The 16226-nt window shown below is 49.1% G+C and overlaps 1 protein-coding gene and 1 long non-coding RNA gene across 5 annotated transcripts in view; one reads left to right on the top strand and one right to left on the bottom strand.

The window, feature by feature from the left end:
• TRABD (TraB domain containing) overlaps positions 1–16226 on the bottom strand; it is a 56741-nt gene that overhangs the window by 32612 nt on the left and 7903 nt on the right. For 3 of the 4 annotated variants that reach the window (XM_050936330.1, XM_050936329.1, XM_050936331.1), the window contains one exon: positions 3196–3257. In XM_050936330.1, the coding sequence (XP_050792287.1) occupies positions 3196–3219 (24 nt within the window). In that variant the 5' untranslated portion in view covers positions 3220–3257. Of the gene's footprint in view, positions 1–45; positions 127–3195; positions 3258–16226 lie in introns of all 4 variants that reach the window. The other variant, XM_050936332.1, reaches the window with a different exon arrangement.
• LOC127042913 (uncharacterized) overlaps positions 4451–16226 on the top strand; it is a 39414-nt gene continuing 27638 nt past the window's right edge. The window contains exons 1-2 of the long non-coding RNA XR_007772100.1: positions 4451–4556; positions 4669–5004. This is a non-coding gene — a long non-coding RNA (uncharacterized LOC127042913). The remainder of the gene's footprint in view (positions 4557–4668; positions 5005–16226) is intronic.

The raw sequence follows: 16226 nt of genomic DNA, 5'->3' as shown, positions 1-16226 counted from the left end.
AGAGTTCCTTCCGAATGAAAGCACTGGTAATGAATCAACACCTACCAATATTTACTTGATAACCAAAGTAATTTCCAAAGAATGTACACTTCCTGTTTTTAAACCATCAAGTTTGTTAGCTTCTTCCTACAAAAAACAAAACAATGCCTCATAGGAGGAGACTTTTCACCACCTCAACCTTATTCTTTCATACCACAATATTTCTGCTTACAGAAATTCTAGCACAGTTTACATTTACCATGTTGCGATCCAAGGTAAAAACAATTCCCAACTTGGGTGCTTAAAGTTAAATATCCAAACCCATATTTAAAATTCTGAACACAGACAACTTAGGTGCTTCAGTACAAATATAGCTGCTACCTTTATGCATCCAAGTTTGAACCAAGATGAACAACCCAAACACAAACACATACCACAATAAATCATGTATTTGGTGACTTCAAGTTCATCCTACATGGCAGTTTCAACAGCATCTACCCCACCACAGATCCCATTTAATTCATATTTTTATCTAGAGATGCCTTTTTTTGGGGCACTTTAATTGATAAGACCTAAAGTAAGGACAGACAAAGTGTATCTGATGATTGAAAGCTTTATACTACTTTTAGCAAAGAAGTTTTACTTCTCAAACTCTTGGGGCATTTCATTAGTCAAGTCAGTAATTCTCAGTCGTTAAATACTAGGGGTATGTCTACATCTACAATTTTGCAGCGCTGGTTGTTACAGCTGTATTAGTACAGCTGTATAGGGCCAGCGCTGCAGAGTGGCCACACTTACAGCAACCAGCGCTGCAAGTGGTGTTAGATGTGGCCACACTGCAGCGCTGTTGGGCGGCTTGCAGGGGGGTTCGGGGAACGCGAGAGCAAACCGCGGGGAAGCAGGTCTCCTTCCCCGGTTTGCTCCAGTGTTCCCCAAACCCCCCTGCAAGCAGATCTCCTTCCCCGCGGTTTGCTCTCGCGTTCCCCGAACCCCCGTGCAAGCAGGTCTCCTTCCCCGCGGTTTGCTCTCGCATTCCCCGAACCCCCTCCCCGCAAGCAGGTCTCCTTCCCCACGGTTTGCTCTCGTGTTCCCCGAACCCCCTCCCCGCAAGCAGGTCTCCTTCCCCGCGGTGTGCTCTCGCGTTCCCCGAACCCCCGTGCAAGCAGGTCTCCTTCCCCGCGGTTTGCTCTCACGTTCCCCGAACCCCCCTGCAAACCGCGGGGAAGGAGACCTGCTTGCACGGGGGTTCGAGGAACGCGAGAGCACACCGCGGGGAAGGAGACGTGCTTGCACGGGGGTTCGGGGAACGCGAGAGCACACCGCGGGGAAGGAGACCTGCTTGCAGGGGGGTTCGGGGAACGCGAGAGCACACTGCGGGGAAGGAGACCTGCTTGCATGGGGGTTCGGGGAACGCGAGAGCACACCGCGGGGAAGGAGATCTGCTTGCAGTGGGGTTCGGGGAACGCGAGAGCAAACCGCGGGGAAGGAGACCTGCTTCCCCGCGGTTTGCTCTCGCGTTCCCCGAACCCCCCTGCAAACCGCGGGGAAGGAGACCCGCTTGGGGGGGGATTCGGAGAACACCGGAGCAAACCGCGGGGAAGGAGACCTGCTTGATTACCAGAGATGTATCCTCAGGTATGCTGGGATACCTGCTTCAAGAAAAGCACTGGTAAGTGTCTACACTTGATTACCAGCGCTGGATCACCAGCGCTGGATCCTCTACACCTGAGACAAAACGGGAGTACAGCCAGCGCTGCAAACAGGGAGTTGCAGCGCTGGTGATGCCCTGCAGATGTGTACACCTCCTAAGTTGCAGCGCTGTAACCCCCTCACCAGCGCCGCAACTTTGTGATGTAGACAAGCCCTAGGGGTGAAATCCCACTCCCAGGGAAGTCAATGGGATTTTTGCCATTGACTGTGATGCAGCAAGGCTCCCAACCTCAGCTAGCAGCAATCAAACTCTCCACCTGTTTTCTGGCTTCGTCTCTGCAGTACCCAATTTAAACAATTTAAGGCAGTGCACAACATACCTGTTCTGCAGTAAAAGAATATTTATAGACAGGATACAATCATCAATATAATCAACAAAGAATCCTGTGGCACCTTATAGACTAACAGACGTTTTGGAGCATGAGCTTTCGTGGGTGAATACCCACTGTGTCGGATGCATGTAGTGGACATTTCCAGGGGCAGGTATATATATATATGCAAGCAAGAAGTAAGCTAGAGATAACGAGGTTAGTTCAATCAGGGAGGATGAGGCTCTGTTCTAGCAGTTGAGGTGTGAAAACAGAGGGAGGAGAAACTGGTTTTGTAGTTGGTAAGCCATTCACAGTCTTTGTTTAATCCTTGTTAAGTCTATAAGGTGCCACAGGATTCTTTGCTGCTTTTACAGATCCAGACTAACACGGCTACCCCTCTGATACTTGACAAGATAATCAAGTACTCACTCAGCCTCTGAGTACTCATTCTCTGAGCCTTCCAGAGGAAGCAACTCTATTCAAACATTAATAATATTTCATATTATATATTTCAAATATGTGGCATAAAAAACACCCCTAAATTCTGTCATTTGTAATGGCTTTATCGACATAAAGAGGTTGAATGGGGTGTGGGGGTAAATGTTATTTGCAAGATGAAACAAAGTCTTAATTTTATGATTATTACACACACACACACACACACACACACACACACACACACACACACACACACACACACACACACACACACACACACACACAGTCTTCCATATCAAAGTATTTGCAGGAACATGGGAAAGTGAGTTGAAAGAGAAGAAAGGAAATAGTAGGAATTCAAGGATGGCAAAAGGCATCTAGGCCATGATCCAGCAAGGTACTTAAGGTGCCTACAATGGGACTGCTCACATGCTTGAAGTTACTCTTACAGTTTTACCACGAGCCCTTGAAGTCAGGTAATTAGGTGAGAATCTTAGCTTTTACTTAAAAATAAAAGCATAATTTCTACCTCTCCCAGCTGCAGAGAAAAGCTTGAAAATAAACCCTAGGGGTCCCAAATCTGGACATCTAATAACAAGAACCCACAGTTAATCTCATTATTTTTAAGACAATCCTATGATTTTTGAATGCTTGGGACTGATAACAGTGGGCATGTGCTTAAATACCCTGCTGATTCCAAGCCTTGTTAAGTGCCTTTTATCATCACTACTGGGGAAGAGGTTATTCCCAACCCTACCTCCGACTGTTGCTCCTCCTGCATTACTGAAGTGTAGTTTAATTTCACCAATCCGAAAAGGCCTGTAAAAAATCAAAAGGTGGGTGGGGGAAAATAAAAGATTAAGGGCTATAACTAGCAAAGGTTGGAGCATTTATGAAAAACTAAAGAAAAAAACCTGAAAAGTATAGGCATTTCCACCCCCAACCTTCTCCAGATAAATAGAAAAGACAATAGAAGCAACCTAAAGATATATTGCACAAACTTGTTTATGGAAAAAGAACAGGAGTACTTGTGGCACCTTAGAGACTAACAAATTTATTTCAGCATAAGCTTTCGTGGGCTACAGCCCACTTCATCAGATGCATAGACTGCAACATACAGCAAGAAGATATTTATACATACAGAGGACATGAGAAGGTGGAAGTAGCCATACCAACTGTAAGAGGCCAATCAATTGAGATGAATGTCATCAGCAGAGAAAAAAAAACTTAAAGTGATAATCAGGATGACCCATACCCCATGTTAAGTATCCTCGCAGCTTCTATGGGTCATTTCTGCAGATCAGCTACACACAAATGGAAATACAAGGGATGGTGTGAAGGAAGAAGAGAGGTCTTGGTAATAGGAAATGTGTTGTTCCACTGTATGTGCTTCTCTACCTTTTCCTGACATGACCCATATCACAACAGAAAAGAGTTTCATGCACCCTCTCCTTTATTCTGGGGACTCCTCTGATACCTCGCTAAAGAAAAGGAGGGTGATCACAAATGCCCACACCCTGGACCCAACTGGTGGACTCACAAGCCCTAGGCTGAGAAAGCAGGCATTAGTTTTTGCTTCCCATAATGAACATTTATATTGGTGTCATACATCACACAAAACATTATGAACAAAGAGGCGTGCCTTTCAGTAGCACTAAGGCCCCTTTGCATAGTTCTCTTTCTGGATAAAGAGACCTTAGTGTAACTTAGGGCTTGTCTACATCAGAAAGTTGCAGCGCTGGTGAGGGAGTTACAGCGCTGCAACTTTGAAGGTGTACACATCTGCAGGGCACCACCAGCGCTGCAACTCCCTGTTTGCAGCGCTGGCCGTACTCCCGTTTTGTCTCGGGTGTAGAGGATCCAGCGCTGGTGATCCAGCGCTGGTAATCCAATGTAGACACTTACCAGCGCTTTTCTTGACCTCCGTGGAAGGAGGAAGCCTCTGGTAATCAAGCTGGTCTCCTTTCCCGGTTTGCTCTCTCGTTCCCGGAGCCCAGAGCAAGCAGGTCTCCTTCCCTGCGGTTTGCTGGGTGGCTCCGGGAACGAGAGAGCAAACCGCGGCGAAGCGGGTCTCCTTTCCCGGTTTGCTCTCTCGTTCCCGGAGCCCCGAGCAAGCAGGTCTCCTTCCCTGCGGTTTGCTGGGTGGCTCCGGGAACGAGAGAGCAAACCGCGGCGAAGCGGGTCTCCTGTCCCGGTTTGCTCTCTCGTTCCCGGAGCCCAGAGCAAGCAGGTCTCCTTCCCTGCGGTTTGCTGGGTGGCTCCGGGAACGCGAGAGCAAACCGCGGCGAAGCGGGTCTCCTTTCCCGGTTTGCTCTCTCGTTCCCGGAGCCCAGAGCAAGCAGGTCTCCTTCCCTGCGGTTTGCTGGGTGGCTCCGGGAACGCGAGAGCAAACCGCGGCGAAGCGGGTCTCCTTTCCCGGTTTGCTCTCTCGTTCCCGGAGCCCAGAGCAAGCAGATCTCCTTCCCTGCTGTTTGCTGGGTGGCTCCGGGAACGAGAGAGCAAACCGCGGCGAAGCGGGTCTCCTTTCCCGGTTTGCTCTCTCGTTCCCGGAGCCCCGAGCAAGCAGGTCTCCTTCCCTGCGGTTTGCTGGGTGGCTCCGGGAACGAGAGAGCAAACCGCGGCGAAGCGGGTCTCCTTTCCCGGTTTGCTCTCTCGTTCCCGGAGCCCAGAGCAAGCAGATCTCCTTCCCTGCGGTTTGCTGGGTGGCTCCGGGAACGCGAGAGCAAACCGCGGCGAAGCGGGTCTCCTTTCCCGGTTTGCTCTCTCGTTCCCGGAGCCCAGAGCAAGCAGATCTCCTTCCCTGCGGTTTGCTGGGTGGCTCCGGGAACGCGAGAGCAAACCGCGGCGAAGCGGGTCTCCTTTCCCGGTTTGCTCTCTCGTTCCCGGAGCCCCGAGCAAGCAGGTCTCCTTCCCTGCGGTTTGCTGGGTGGCTCCGGGAACGAGAGAGCAAACCGCGGCGAAGCGGGTCTCCTTTCCCGGTTTGCTCTCTCGTTCCCAGAGCCCAGAGCAAGCAGGTCTCCTTCCCTGCGGTTTGCTGGGTGGCTCCGGGAACGAGAGAGCAAACCGCGGCGAAGCGGGTCTCCTTTCCCGGTTTGCTCTCGCGTTCCCGGAACCCCCCTTGAAGCCGCCCAACAGCGCTGCAGTGTGGCCACATCTAACACCACTTGCAGCGCTGGTTGCTGTAAGTGTGGCCACTCTGCAGCGCTGGCCCTATACAGCTGTACTAATACAGCTGTAACAACCAGCGCTGCAAAACTTTAGATGTAGACATGGCCTTAGAATCAGACTGTTTAGAGGCTATGGTGACCAGATGTCCTGATTTTATAGGGGCAGTCACAATATTCAGGGCTTTTTCTTATATAGGCGCCTATTACCCCCCTCCCCCCAATACACACACCTATTTTTCACACTTGCTATCTGGTCATCCTATTAGAGGTTGCTGAGATAAGTTTGCCTAATTGGTCCCCCTCTTGTTTTCAAGCTTCATTCTTCCACGCTGCATCATATACCCGGAACACCTTTCTCCCTGGACCCAATAATGCAAGGTTGATAAAAAGGGACTTCAGTTACAGTCTAGAGCAGGGGTTCCCAACTATGGTCCGTGAACCTCTGGGGGTATGTGAGATGCCTCTGGAGGGTGTGTGGGAGAAAATACGTAATGGTCACTTTTATTTTATTATTTTATTTATTGCATTTTCATAATAGGCTACTCAGACAAAGCTTTAAAACACAGTGGGAATGTGTTATATAAAATATGGTATTTACTTCAAGATGTACCAGTGAGAACAGATACACAGAGCTCTCACCTCCAATTACTGTACACCATGGGTTCAGTTGCCCAGCAACTGTCCAGTCTAACTAAGCTCAGAACTTGGGGTGGGAGAGAGGGTGTTTAGTTGTATACGTCACATTATAACTATATCTGTACGTAACAGTGAAATATGGACAGATGGCTAAAGACAGTGTTAGGAAGAACACACAAAATATCAGTGATGAGAAGGGTAGGCGTTCACTGGCTGCTGGTAGATCTGGAAGGCAGTGTGCAACAAGAAAAGTTGGGAACTTCTAGTCCAGGGCATGCGACAGATTGTAAGAACTATTGAATTAAATGACTATTCCTTCCTTATGCAAACTTCTTCCACAGAACCCATCATTGTTAACCCACCAAAATAAATGTTAATAAAATAAAGAAATAATGAGCATGCAGGGCCTTGGAATCAGAGTCTTCTATAACCTGGTTCATTGAGATAATATTGTTCAGACATACAGCAGAATGCAAGCTTTTTGGATCAGAGACCAGGTTTTACTTTACGATCTGTACAGCACGCAGCGCATTGATGACATCTAATAAAATCAAGCATGACTTCACCCTCCATTAAGTCAGTCTACCTGAACAGATCATGGAAGACACTCACCCAAGATTATCTTTTTTTTTTTTTTTTTTGCACACTGGGATGTATGAGACACAGAGACTGTACATATGCCTTCATTACTCTTGCAATACAGCATTTTCGTCTTTTGGTGCATGCTAGATTTCTAGTTTTAATTCAAATGGATTTGTATTGTTTTCCAGCTGCCACTTAAAATTGAATACTGGAAGAAAAATATATCCAAAAGGGCAGCAAGAAGCATCAGCATGTAGCTCAGACAGCTGCAGGTAGTATAGACCAGCCTTAATGATTCACACGATAGGGTTGTCTACTGCTACTGGTCACCCAGCAAACAGGGTGGGGGAACGAGAAGAACAATTGCAGTTCAGGCCACAAGACAATTCCAATCAGACTAAGGGTATGTCTACATCTACAATTTTGCAGCGCTGGTTGTTACAGCTGTATGAGTACAGCTGTATAGGGCCAGCGCTGCAGAGTGGCCACACTTACAGCAACCAGCGCTGCAAGTGGTGTTAGATGTGGCCACACTGCAGCACTGTTGGGCGGCTTGCAGGGGGGTTCGGGGAACGCGACAGCAAACCACGGGGAAGGAGACCTGCTTGCAGGGGGGTTCGGGGAACGCGAGAGCAAACCGTGGGGAAAGAGACCTGCTTGCGGGGGGGTTCGGGGAACGCGAGAGCACACCGCGGGGAAAGAGACCTGCTTCCCCGTGGTTTGCTCTCGCGTTCCCCGAACCCCCCTGCAAACCGCGGGGAAGGAGACCTGCTTGCGGGGGGGCTCGGGGAACACGAGAGCAAACCACGGGGAAGGATACCTGCTTGATTACCAGAGAGGCTTCCTCAGGTATGCTGGGATACCTGCTTATTCCACGGAGGTCAAGAAAAACGCTGGTGAGTGTCTACACCTGATGACCAGCGCTGGATCACCAGCGCTGGATCCTCTACACCCGAGGTTCGACCGGGTGTACGGCCAGCGCTGCAAACAGGGAGTTGCAGCGCTGGTAATGCCCTGCAGATGTGTACACCTCCTAAGTTGCAGCGCTGTAACCCCCTCACCAGCGCTGCAACTTTGTGGTGTAGACAAGGCCTCAAAGCCTGACTCTGTAGACTCTTTGTAGGCAGAATTCCCCATGAAGTCAGAGGGATGCTATGTGGAGAGCAGCTACAGATCAAGCTCTGAGCTTGTGGGGCAAACTGCATTAACAAAACAAAAATTACTTACAAAGACTCCAAGAGATTACGTTCCTGATGATTTGTCCATAGGCAGACAAGAGTTGTAAGTATGCCACATAAATTGTTAACATTCTTTCAAGAAGAATTATTTTTATTACAATGTGCAGTGAAGAACAAAACCCCATAACTCCACCTCATTTTTCTTTTTAAAAAAACATATGCAAAACTTGGACACCAACAGGGCAGGACGAGACTATAAGGGGAAGGGATGAGTGAAGCTGAAATGTTATTTTAATTTACACCTGTCTTTTATGCCTCAGTAGCATCGTACATAAACATAATGAAAGGGAAGTATGAGGGGGTAGCCATGTTAGTCCATAGTCTTATAGTGCCACCGGACTCCTTGTATAATGAAAGGGAGTTCCTGCTCTGAACAACTTGCATGCTAAACAGACAATGCAAACAAGCGTAACTCCAAATTAGCTGTGCCTTAGTTACTGACCTATTCCTCTGTACTAGGTCAACTTGGCACTTGATTTGCTCATTTATGTACAAATAACCAGAGTTTTTCCAGCATCCTCATACATCTGAGCTCTAGAGCCAAACTGAAAGGTTTGGTAAGTTTGAACACATGCCTTTTACCTACAATTGGGGGTTAAAAGAGTAAATTACAAGCTCCAGTTAAAAAGCAAACTCTAATCCTTCCAAGCCTGTGTATGAGTTCTCATCAGTACACACAAAAAACAATGAAAAACTATTTCCATCCATAATAATTGAAATTTACAGATAAGCAAAGTAAGAAAAATGCTGCTTGAGAACTAGACTTTGATTTAAAGATATTTACTCTGTATATTTTGACATGTGATGTTGACAATTTGTGTTTTAGCAATTATAAAGCTTTAGTTCTTTTGAATCTCAATGTCTATTATCATTCATTGTCAGACCCCCTCCCACTGTCTGAAACCCATCCACATGCATCATTTTGCATAATAGTGAAAATTTAAATTGATAAAAATTGAAAAAAATGGGATGCCACCTGGAACTGGGGTACCACTGAACCCGCCTGACCCACCAGCCTGTATTGCTATATGCCAGTGGTCCCCAATCTTTTTTGTGGCCAGTAGCACATTCATGTTTTCAATTACTCCATACAGGGCCAGCTCCAGGCACCAGTGGAGCAAGCACGTGCCTGGAGCAGCACACGCTACGGGGCGGCATTCCATCCATTCTGCAGAGTTGGAGCAGGTTTTTTCGGTTTTTGGCGCCAGTTATGGGCATTGCAGAGAGAAGCCGGAGAGAAGCCGGGAGGACAGAGAACACTGGCGCCCACAGCCTGCAGCCTCGAAGTTCTCTGTCTCCAGCAGGCACGGGGCCATGGCTTCTCCCCCATGCTAGGCACTAGGCAGGCCCCGCACCTGCTGGGGACAGAGAACACTGGCACCTGCAGACCACAGCCTGCAGCCTCGGAGTTCTCTGTCCCAGGCAGGCGAGGGCCCGTGACTTCTCTCTGGCTTAAGCTGCGGCCCCACTCCTGCCAGGGACTGAGAACACTGGAGCTCACAGTCTGCAGCCTCGGAGTTCTCTGTCCCCGGCAGGCACAGGGCCGTGGCTTCTCTCCCCTGCTGGACACTAGGCAAGAGCACATAAATGCTCCAGTGGGCGCCATGTTGCTCATGGGCACAGCGTTGGGAACCACTGCTATACACTGTATTGCTGAGGCAAACCAGTCAAGCCTTCCCTCAGGCTTCAGACTGCACTTTACCCGCACACATACAGGTAGGGACACACCCAACAGCAGCTACACAAACAGATGCTGAGATCAGCTCTGTATGGGAAGGCTCAGCTAAGGAACTGTCCAATACAGTAACTCCTCGCTTAAAGTCATCCCACTTAACATTGTTTCATTGTTACACTGCTGATCAATTAGGGAGCATACTCATGTAAAGTTGTGCAATGCTCCACTCTTACCTTGTTTGGCTGCCTGCTTTCTCCACAGCTGGAAGCCTCCCTACGGCCCCCTCTCCCCAGTGCCCGCCGGCAGACTGTGGATCAGCACCTTCCCCCTCCTTCCCCCGCCTCCTGCCTGTGGCAGTCAACTGGCTTGCGGCATTTTGGAGGCAGAAGGGTGGGGGGAGGAGAGAAGACTCAGTGCGCAGGCTCCCCCACCCTCCTGATGGTGGCAATCAGCTGACTTGTGGCGTTTGGGAGGCATGCCGAGTCCTTGCTCCTCCCTCTCCCTTCTGCCTGGGGCAATCAGCTGGCTTGCCACGTTCGGGAGGCAGAGGACGGAAGGGGAGCCTGCGCGCCAAGTCCTCGCTCCTTCCCCTTCCCTCCTGCTTCCAAAACGCCACAAGCCAGCTGATTGCCCCGCTCAGAAGGGAAGGGGAGGAGTGAGGACTCGGCGCGCCTCCTCCGACCCTCCCCTATGCAGCAATCAGCTGGCTTGGCGTTTAGAAGGGAGAGGGGAGGAGCCAGGACACAGCGAGCAAAGGGGGAGGAGGGGGGGGAGAAGAGGCGGGTCAAGGGTGGGGGCTTAGGGGAAGGAGTGGAGTGGGTGGGCTGAAGGTTGAATCCCCCACTTCTAGTGCTTGCAGAGTAGGGGAAGCTGCTCTGGAACCTAACCTCCCCTATTTACATTAATTCTTATGGGGAAATTGGATTCACTTAACATTGTTTCATTTAAAGTCGCATTTTTCAGGAATATAACTACAACGTTAAGTGAGGAGTTACTGTACTCAAGTGCACACTCCCCCTCTGGAGGGTAAACCCAAAATTATACTATTTTGCACTGCACAGAGAAAGCTCATGAAATTCACCCCCTTCCTCAATGTAGAGGGAAATATACACAGCTTTCTGCCCCAAGTTACAATTTCCACACATACAGGTTTTAGACAAAAACAAAAACAAGTTTATTCACTACAAAAGACAAATCTTAAGTGATAATAAGGGATAGCAAACAGATCAAAGCAGATTACCTAGCAAATAAAACAAACATGCAATCGAAGCTTAATATACTAAAGAAATTGGTTATAAGTAGCAAATTCTAACCCTAAATGTTGTTTTAGATAGATTGCAAAGATTCTTGAAAACTAGCTGCATTTGCTTGCAGCTTAAAACACCAGATCTTTCTTTCACAGGCCAGACAACACTCCTGCCTGGGCTCAGCCCTTCCCCTAGTCCAGTCGTTTTGTTCTCAGGTGTTTCCAGCAGTCCTCTTTCTTGGGCAGGGAGTCGATGAAGAATGAACCACAATGATGTCACTCCCCTGCCTTAAATAGTTTTTGCATATGGCAGGAATTCTTTGCCTCCCAGTTTGATTCCCACCCCCAGACAGTGGAAAAATACTAGTATTATCATGGAGTCCAGTACCAGATGACTTGGTCACATGTCCCTGCAGCCATAACTCAGAGGCTGTTTGCAGCATGCCCAGGAAGGCTTCCTAGTGGGAGATTAGCATCTTCAAAGACCTATTGTTTTCCTTAATGGCCCTTCCCAACCGGCCATCCACACTGATTGTATTCTGTCTAATGGGCATTCCCCAGGTGCAAGCACATTTGTAATAGATGCATAGATAATATTCCTAACTTCAGATACAAAAATAATACAAATAGGACAATCACATTCAGTAAATCATAACCTTTCCAATGATATCCCACATGCCTTATCTTGCATAAAATACATCATAGTTATGCCATAATCATATAATTACAATATCTCTATGAAGAATACAAGGGTGCAGTGCCACAACTCCTATTACTGGAGCCCAGGCAGCAAGGGGAAGAATGAGGGAATTGCTTGAGTGGCAAGTAGCTGGGTTTGGGGAAGGGCAAGTAGGGAAACAGGGACACAGGGAAAAAGGCAGGTGAGGAGAGGGAAGGCGGGAGTTTGAGACTGGGATGAGGAGTCAAAAAGAGTTGGGAAGGGGAACTAGGTCAAAGAGACAAGAAGGGCACGTGAGGGAGGTGAGACTGGTAAGAGCCAAAGGCAGAAGGGTCTGTAACCACTAGAGAACACTCTCCTCCACAGCCTGGAATGGAACACAACATTCTGTAGTCCAAGGGTTCTCAAACTTTTGTCCTGGTGACTCCTTTCACACAGCAAGTGACTCCCGCCCCTTATAAATTACAAACACTCTTAAAATATATTTAGCACCATTATAAACACTGGAGGCAATGTGAGGTTTGGGGTGGAGGCTAACAGCTCACGACCCTCCATGTAATAACCTTGTAATCCCCTGAGGGGTCCTGACCCCCAGTTTGAGAACCCCTGCCCTAGTCTCAACACTCCTATGCTGTCAGCCAATAGCTGTGAACCCCCCTGACAAAGTACATGCCTCATCTCCCTCTCTCTGCTGGCTGGCCTACACTGAAGATAACCTACCAGCGCTATAAATTACTCATTTAGCCCAGGTTTGTGCTCTGGATCTAAAGGTTCCAACTCTGCTGGTGACTCATGTGGGAATCAATATGGTTCCACATAAAGATATCTGTAGTTTTCTTTTTAAACTCTCCCCCCACCTACCCACCCAAAATGAGATTGCAAAACCCAGCCCTCAGAAAATTAGGACATGCCAGCATGAAGGTTGTCTGTGCAACCTTAATTCAGCCCACTCGTTCTTAGAATCATACGGGGTTAGAAGGGACTGCAAGGGTCAGCTAGTCCAGTAGTTTTCAAACATTTTTCTGGGGACCCCGTTGAAGAAAACTGTTGATTTCTGCAACCCAACAGAGCTGGGGATGAGGGGTTTGGGGGTATGGGACAGGCTCAGGGCTGGGGCACAAGGTTGGAGTGAGGGAGTGAGGGCTGCAGGGTGGGGCCAGGAATGGGTGCAGGAGGGGGGTCAGGGCTCTGGGGTGGGGGTGCAAGCTCTGGGGTGGGGCTGGGGATAAGGGGCTTGGGGTGCAGGAGGGGGCTCAGGGCTGGGGCAGGGGATAGGAGTGTGGGAAGGGGGCAGGGCTCTGGGGGGGTGCGGGCTCTGGCATGGGGCTGGGAATGAGGGGCTTGGGATACAGAAAGGGGTTTCAGGTTTAAGGGGGCTCAGGGCTAGGGACCGGGGTGCAGGCTTACCTCCAGTGGCTCCTGGTCAGCAGCACAGCTGGGGAGCAGAGGCAGGTTTCCCATCTGTCCTGGCACCGCAGACCATGCTGCGGCCTGGAAGCGGCCAGCAGCAGGTTGGGCTCTTAGGTAGAGGCGCGCAAGTGGCTCCGCATGGCTCTCGCCCACAGGCACTGCCCCCCTTTCCCTCCCCATTGCCAAGAAGCCAGACCCGCAGCTGGCCGCTTCCGGGGCGCAGCGCAGTGTCGGAACAGGTACTAGCCTGCCTTGGCTGGGCAGCACCGCCGATGGGACTTTTAATGTCCCGGTCAGCACTGCTGACCAGAGCCACTAGGGTCCCTGGGTGCTGAGCAAGGCAACCCAGTGCCTTACATGCCACCATCCAATACTGGGTCGTGACCCAAACTTTGAAAAACACTGATCTAGTCTAACTCTCCCTCATTCAAGATGCAGGATTTGTTGTGCCTAAACCATTGAAGACAGATGTATCCAGCCTCCCTTTGAAAACCCCCAGCAAAGAAGCTTCCACAACCTCCCGAGGCATTTGTTCCATTGTCCTACTGTTCTTACAGTTAGGAAGTTTTGCCTGAGAGTTCATCTAAATCCACTCTGCTATCATTTGAACCCACTGCCTCTTGTCCTGCCCTCTGTGGCAAAAGAGAACTCTTCTCCATCTTTTTATGGCAGCCTTTCAAGTATCTGAAGACCACTATTATATTCCCCCTTAATCTCCTCTTTTCCAACCTAGACATGCCCAGTTCCTTCAGCCATTGCTCATGTGGCTTGCAGTCCATCCCTTTCATCATCTGTGTCACTTGCCTCTGGATCCTTTCCAGTTACTCTACATTGTTTCTATACATTGGTGACCAAAACTAGCGCTGAGTGGTACTATCACCTCCTGTGACTTCCATGCTATGCCTCTGTTAATGCATTTGCCTTTTTTGCAACAGCATCACATTGCTGACTCATGCTGAAGTTGTGATCCACCACAACTCCCAGATCCTTCTCAGCAGTGCTGCTGCCAAGCCAGTTTTCCTCCGTTCCTGTATTTAATGATTATCATACTGCGCAAAATCACATACTATTCCCCCCGCCCTACACCCCAGCACCCCTGTGTACACCAATGGACCAATTCATCAGAAAACATTCTCAGCTGCCTGATTTCAGTCCTTTTAATTCAGGGCTCAAATTTTATTCCTCCAAAATAAGACAGTTTAACTCAAGTTCTAAATATAAACCTTTACCCAGTCCTGGGGTCTCCTGAAGGAGCTCAACTACTCCAGGCAGAAGGAGGAGTGAGACCTGCTTCAGCTTTCCTCCAACAAACTGGTTTCCAACCTTCCTAGTCTGCTCCCTGCGGGACTGCACTCCCAGGCCTTCTATCTGGCAGTTCAGGAGGGCCTCTCTACTCCTTTTGTATATCTAGCCTGTGCCTTGATCTCAGGCTGTCCTTTATATCCCAGCAGCCTGGCTCTAAGGGCATGGCTACACTTGCAGATGTAGAGCGCTTTGAGTTAAACCAGCCTTCATAGAGCACAATAGGAAAAGCGCTGCAATCTGTCCACAATGATAACTGCAAGCGCACTGGTGTGGCCACAGTAGCAGCTCTCGCAATGGCCACAGAGAGCAGTGCCTTGTGGTAGCTATCCCAGCACACAAGCGGCTGCAATGTGCTTTTCAAATGAACGAGTGGGGTGGAGTGTGATAGGGAGTGTGTTGTGTGTATGTGAGGGGAGAGAGAGTGGGTTTTGGGGGGGCTGAGCAGCATGCTGTCTTGTAAGTTCAGACAGCAGCAGATCCACCCTCCCCCAGCCTCTCTCTCTCACACACAGCATTCCACAGTAATGGCTGCTTTGTCTTGGAGCAGATAAGCATGCGGGCTGTCAGACACAGAGCTTTCAAAGGGCATATTCGCATTCCTGCAGTGATTACAAAACAAAAACAAGAGTGTACCCAGAAGCCTCCTACTGCAAGACAAACCCAAGAAAGAAACCAACAGGACTCCACTGGCCATCACATACAGCCCCCAGCTGAAACCCCTCCAACGCATCATCAAGGATCTACAACCCATCCTGGACAATGATCCCACACTTTCACAGGCCTTGGGTGGCAGGCCAGTCCTTGCCCACAGACAACCTGCCAACCTGAAACATTCTCACCAGTAACTGCACACCGCACCATAATAACTCTAGCTCAGGAACCAATCCATGCAACAAACCTCGATGCCAACTCTGCCCACATATCTACACCAGCGACACCATCACAGGACCTAACCAGATCAGCCACACCATCACTGGTTCATTCACCTGCACGTCCACCAATGTAATATACGCCATCATATGCCAGCAATGCCCCTCTGCTATGTACATCGGCCAAACTGGACAGTCTCTACGGAAAAGGATAAATGGACACAAACCAGACATTAGGAATGGCAATATACAAAAACCTGTAGGAGAGCACTTCAACCTCCCTGGCCACACTATAGCAGACCTTAAGGTGGCCATCCTGCAGCAAAAAAACTTCAGGACCAGACTTCAAAGAGAAACTGCTGAGCTTCAGTTCATCTGCAAATTTGACACCATCAGCTCAGGATTGAACAAAGACTGTGAATGGCTTGCCAATTACAGAACCAGTTTCTCCTCTCTTGGTTTTCACACCTCAACTGCTAGAACAGGGCCTCATCCTCCCTGATTGAACTGACCTCGTTATCTCTATCTTGCTTGCTAGCATATATATACCTGCCCCTGGAAATTTCCATTACATGCATCTGAGGAAGTGGGTATTCACCCACGAAAGCTCATGCTCCAAAACGTCTGTTGGTCTATAAGGTGCCACAGGATCCTTTGCTGCTTTCACTTGACTTAAGGGGATTATGGGACGTTTCTGGAGGCTGATCAGAGCACAGTAATGCAACACCTCATTCACACTGATGCCTGGGTGTTTCAGCCAATGCACATCAAGCGTTAATCTTCTCGCCAAGGTGGAGTACCAGGGGCGCTCTAGCCCTCGAGTCAGAGAGCTCTATATGCCTTACCAGTGTGGATAGGTAGTGAGCTAGGGCACCCAGGGCTGCTTTCATGCACTCTAACTTGCACGTGCAGCCAAGCCCTAAGACACAGTCTTCTATTGTGTGATCACAGGACTTAAGGTGGGCTGACCTGAAACATGAT

Source organism: Gopherus flavomarginatus, chromosome 1 (genome assembly GCF_025201925.1).
Source record: "Gopherus flavomarginatus isolate rGopFla2 chromosome 1, rGopFla2.mat.asm, whole genome shotgun sequence".
Taxonomy (NCBI): Eukaryota; Metazoa; Chordata; order Testudines; family Testudinidae; genus Gopherus; species Gopherus flavomarginatus.
Note: the sequence above shows the minus strand (reverse complement) of the source record. Positions and strands in the feature narration are given on the sequence as shown.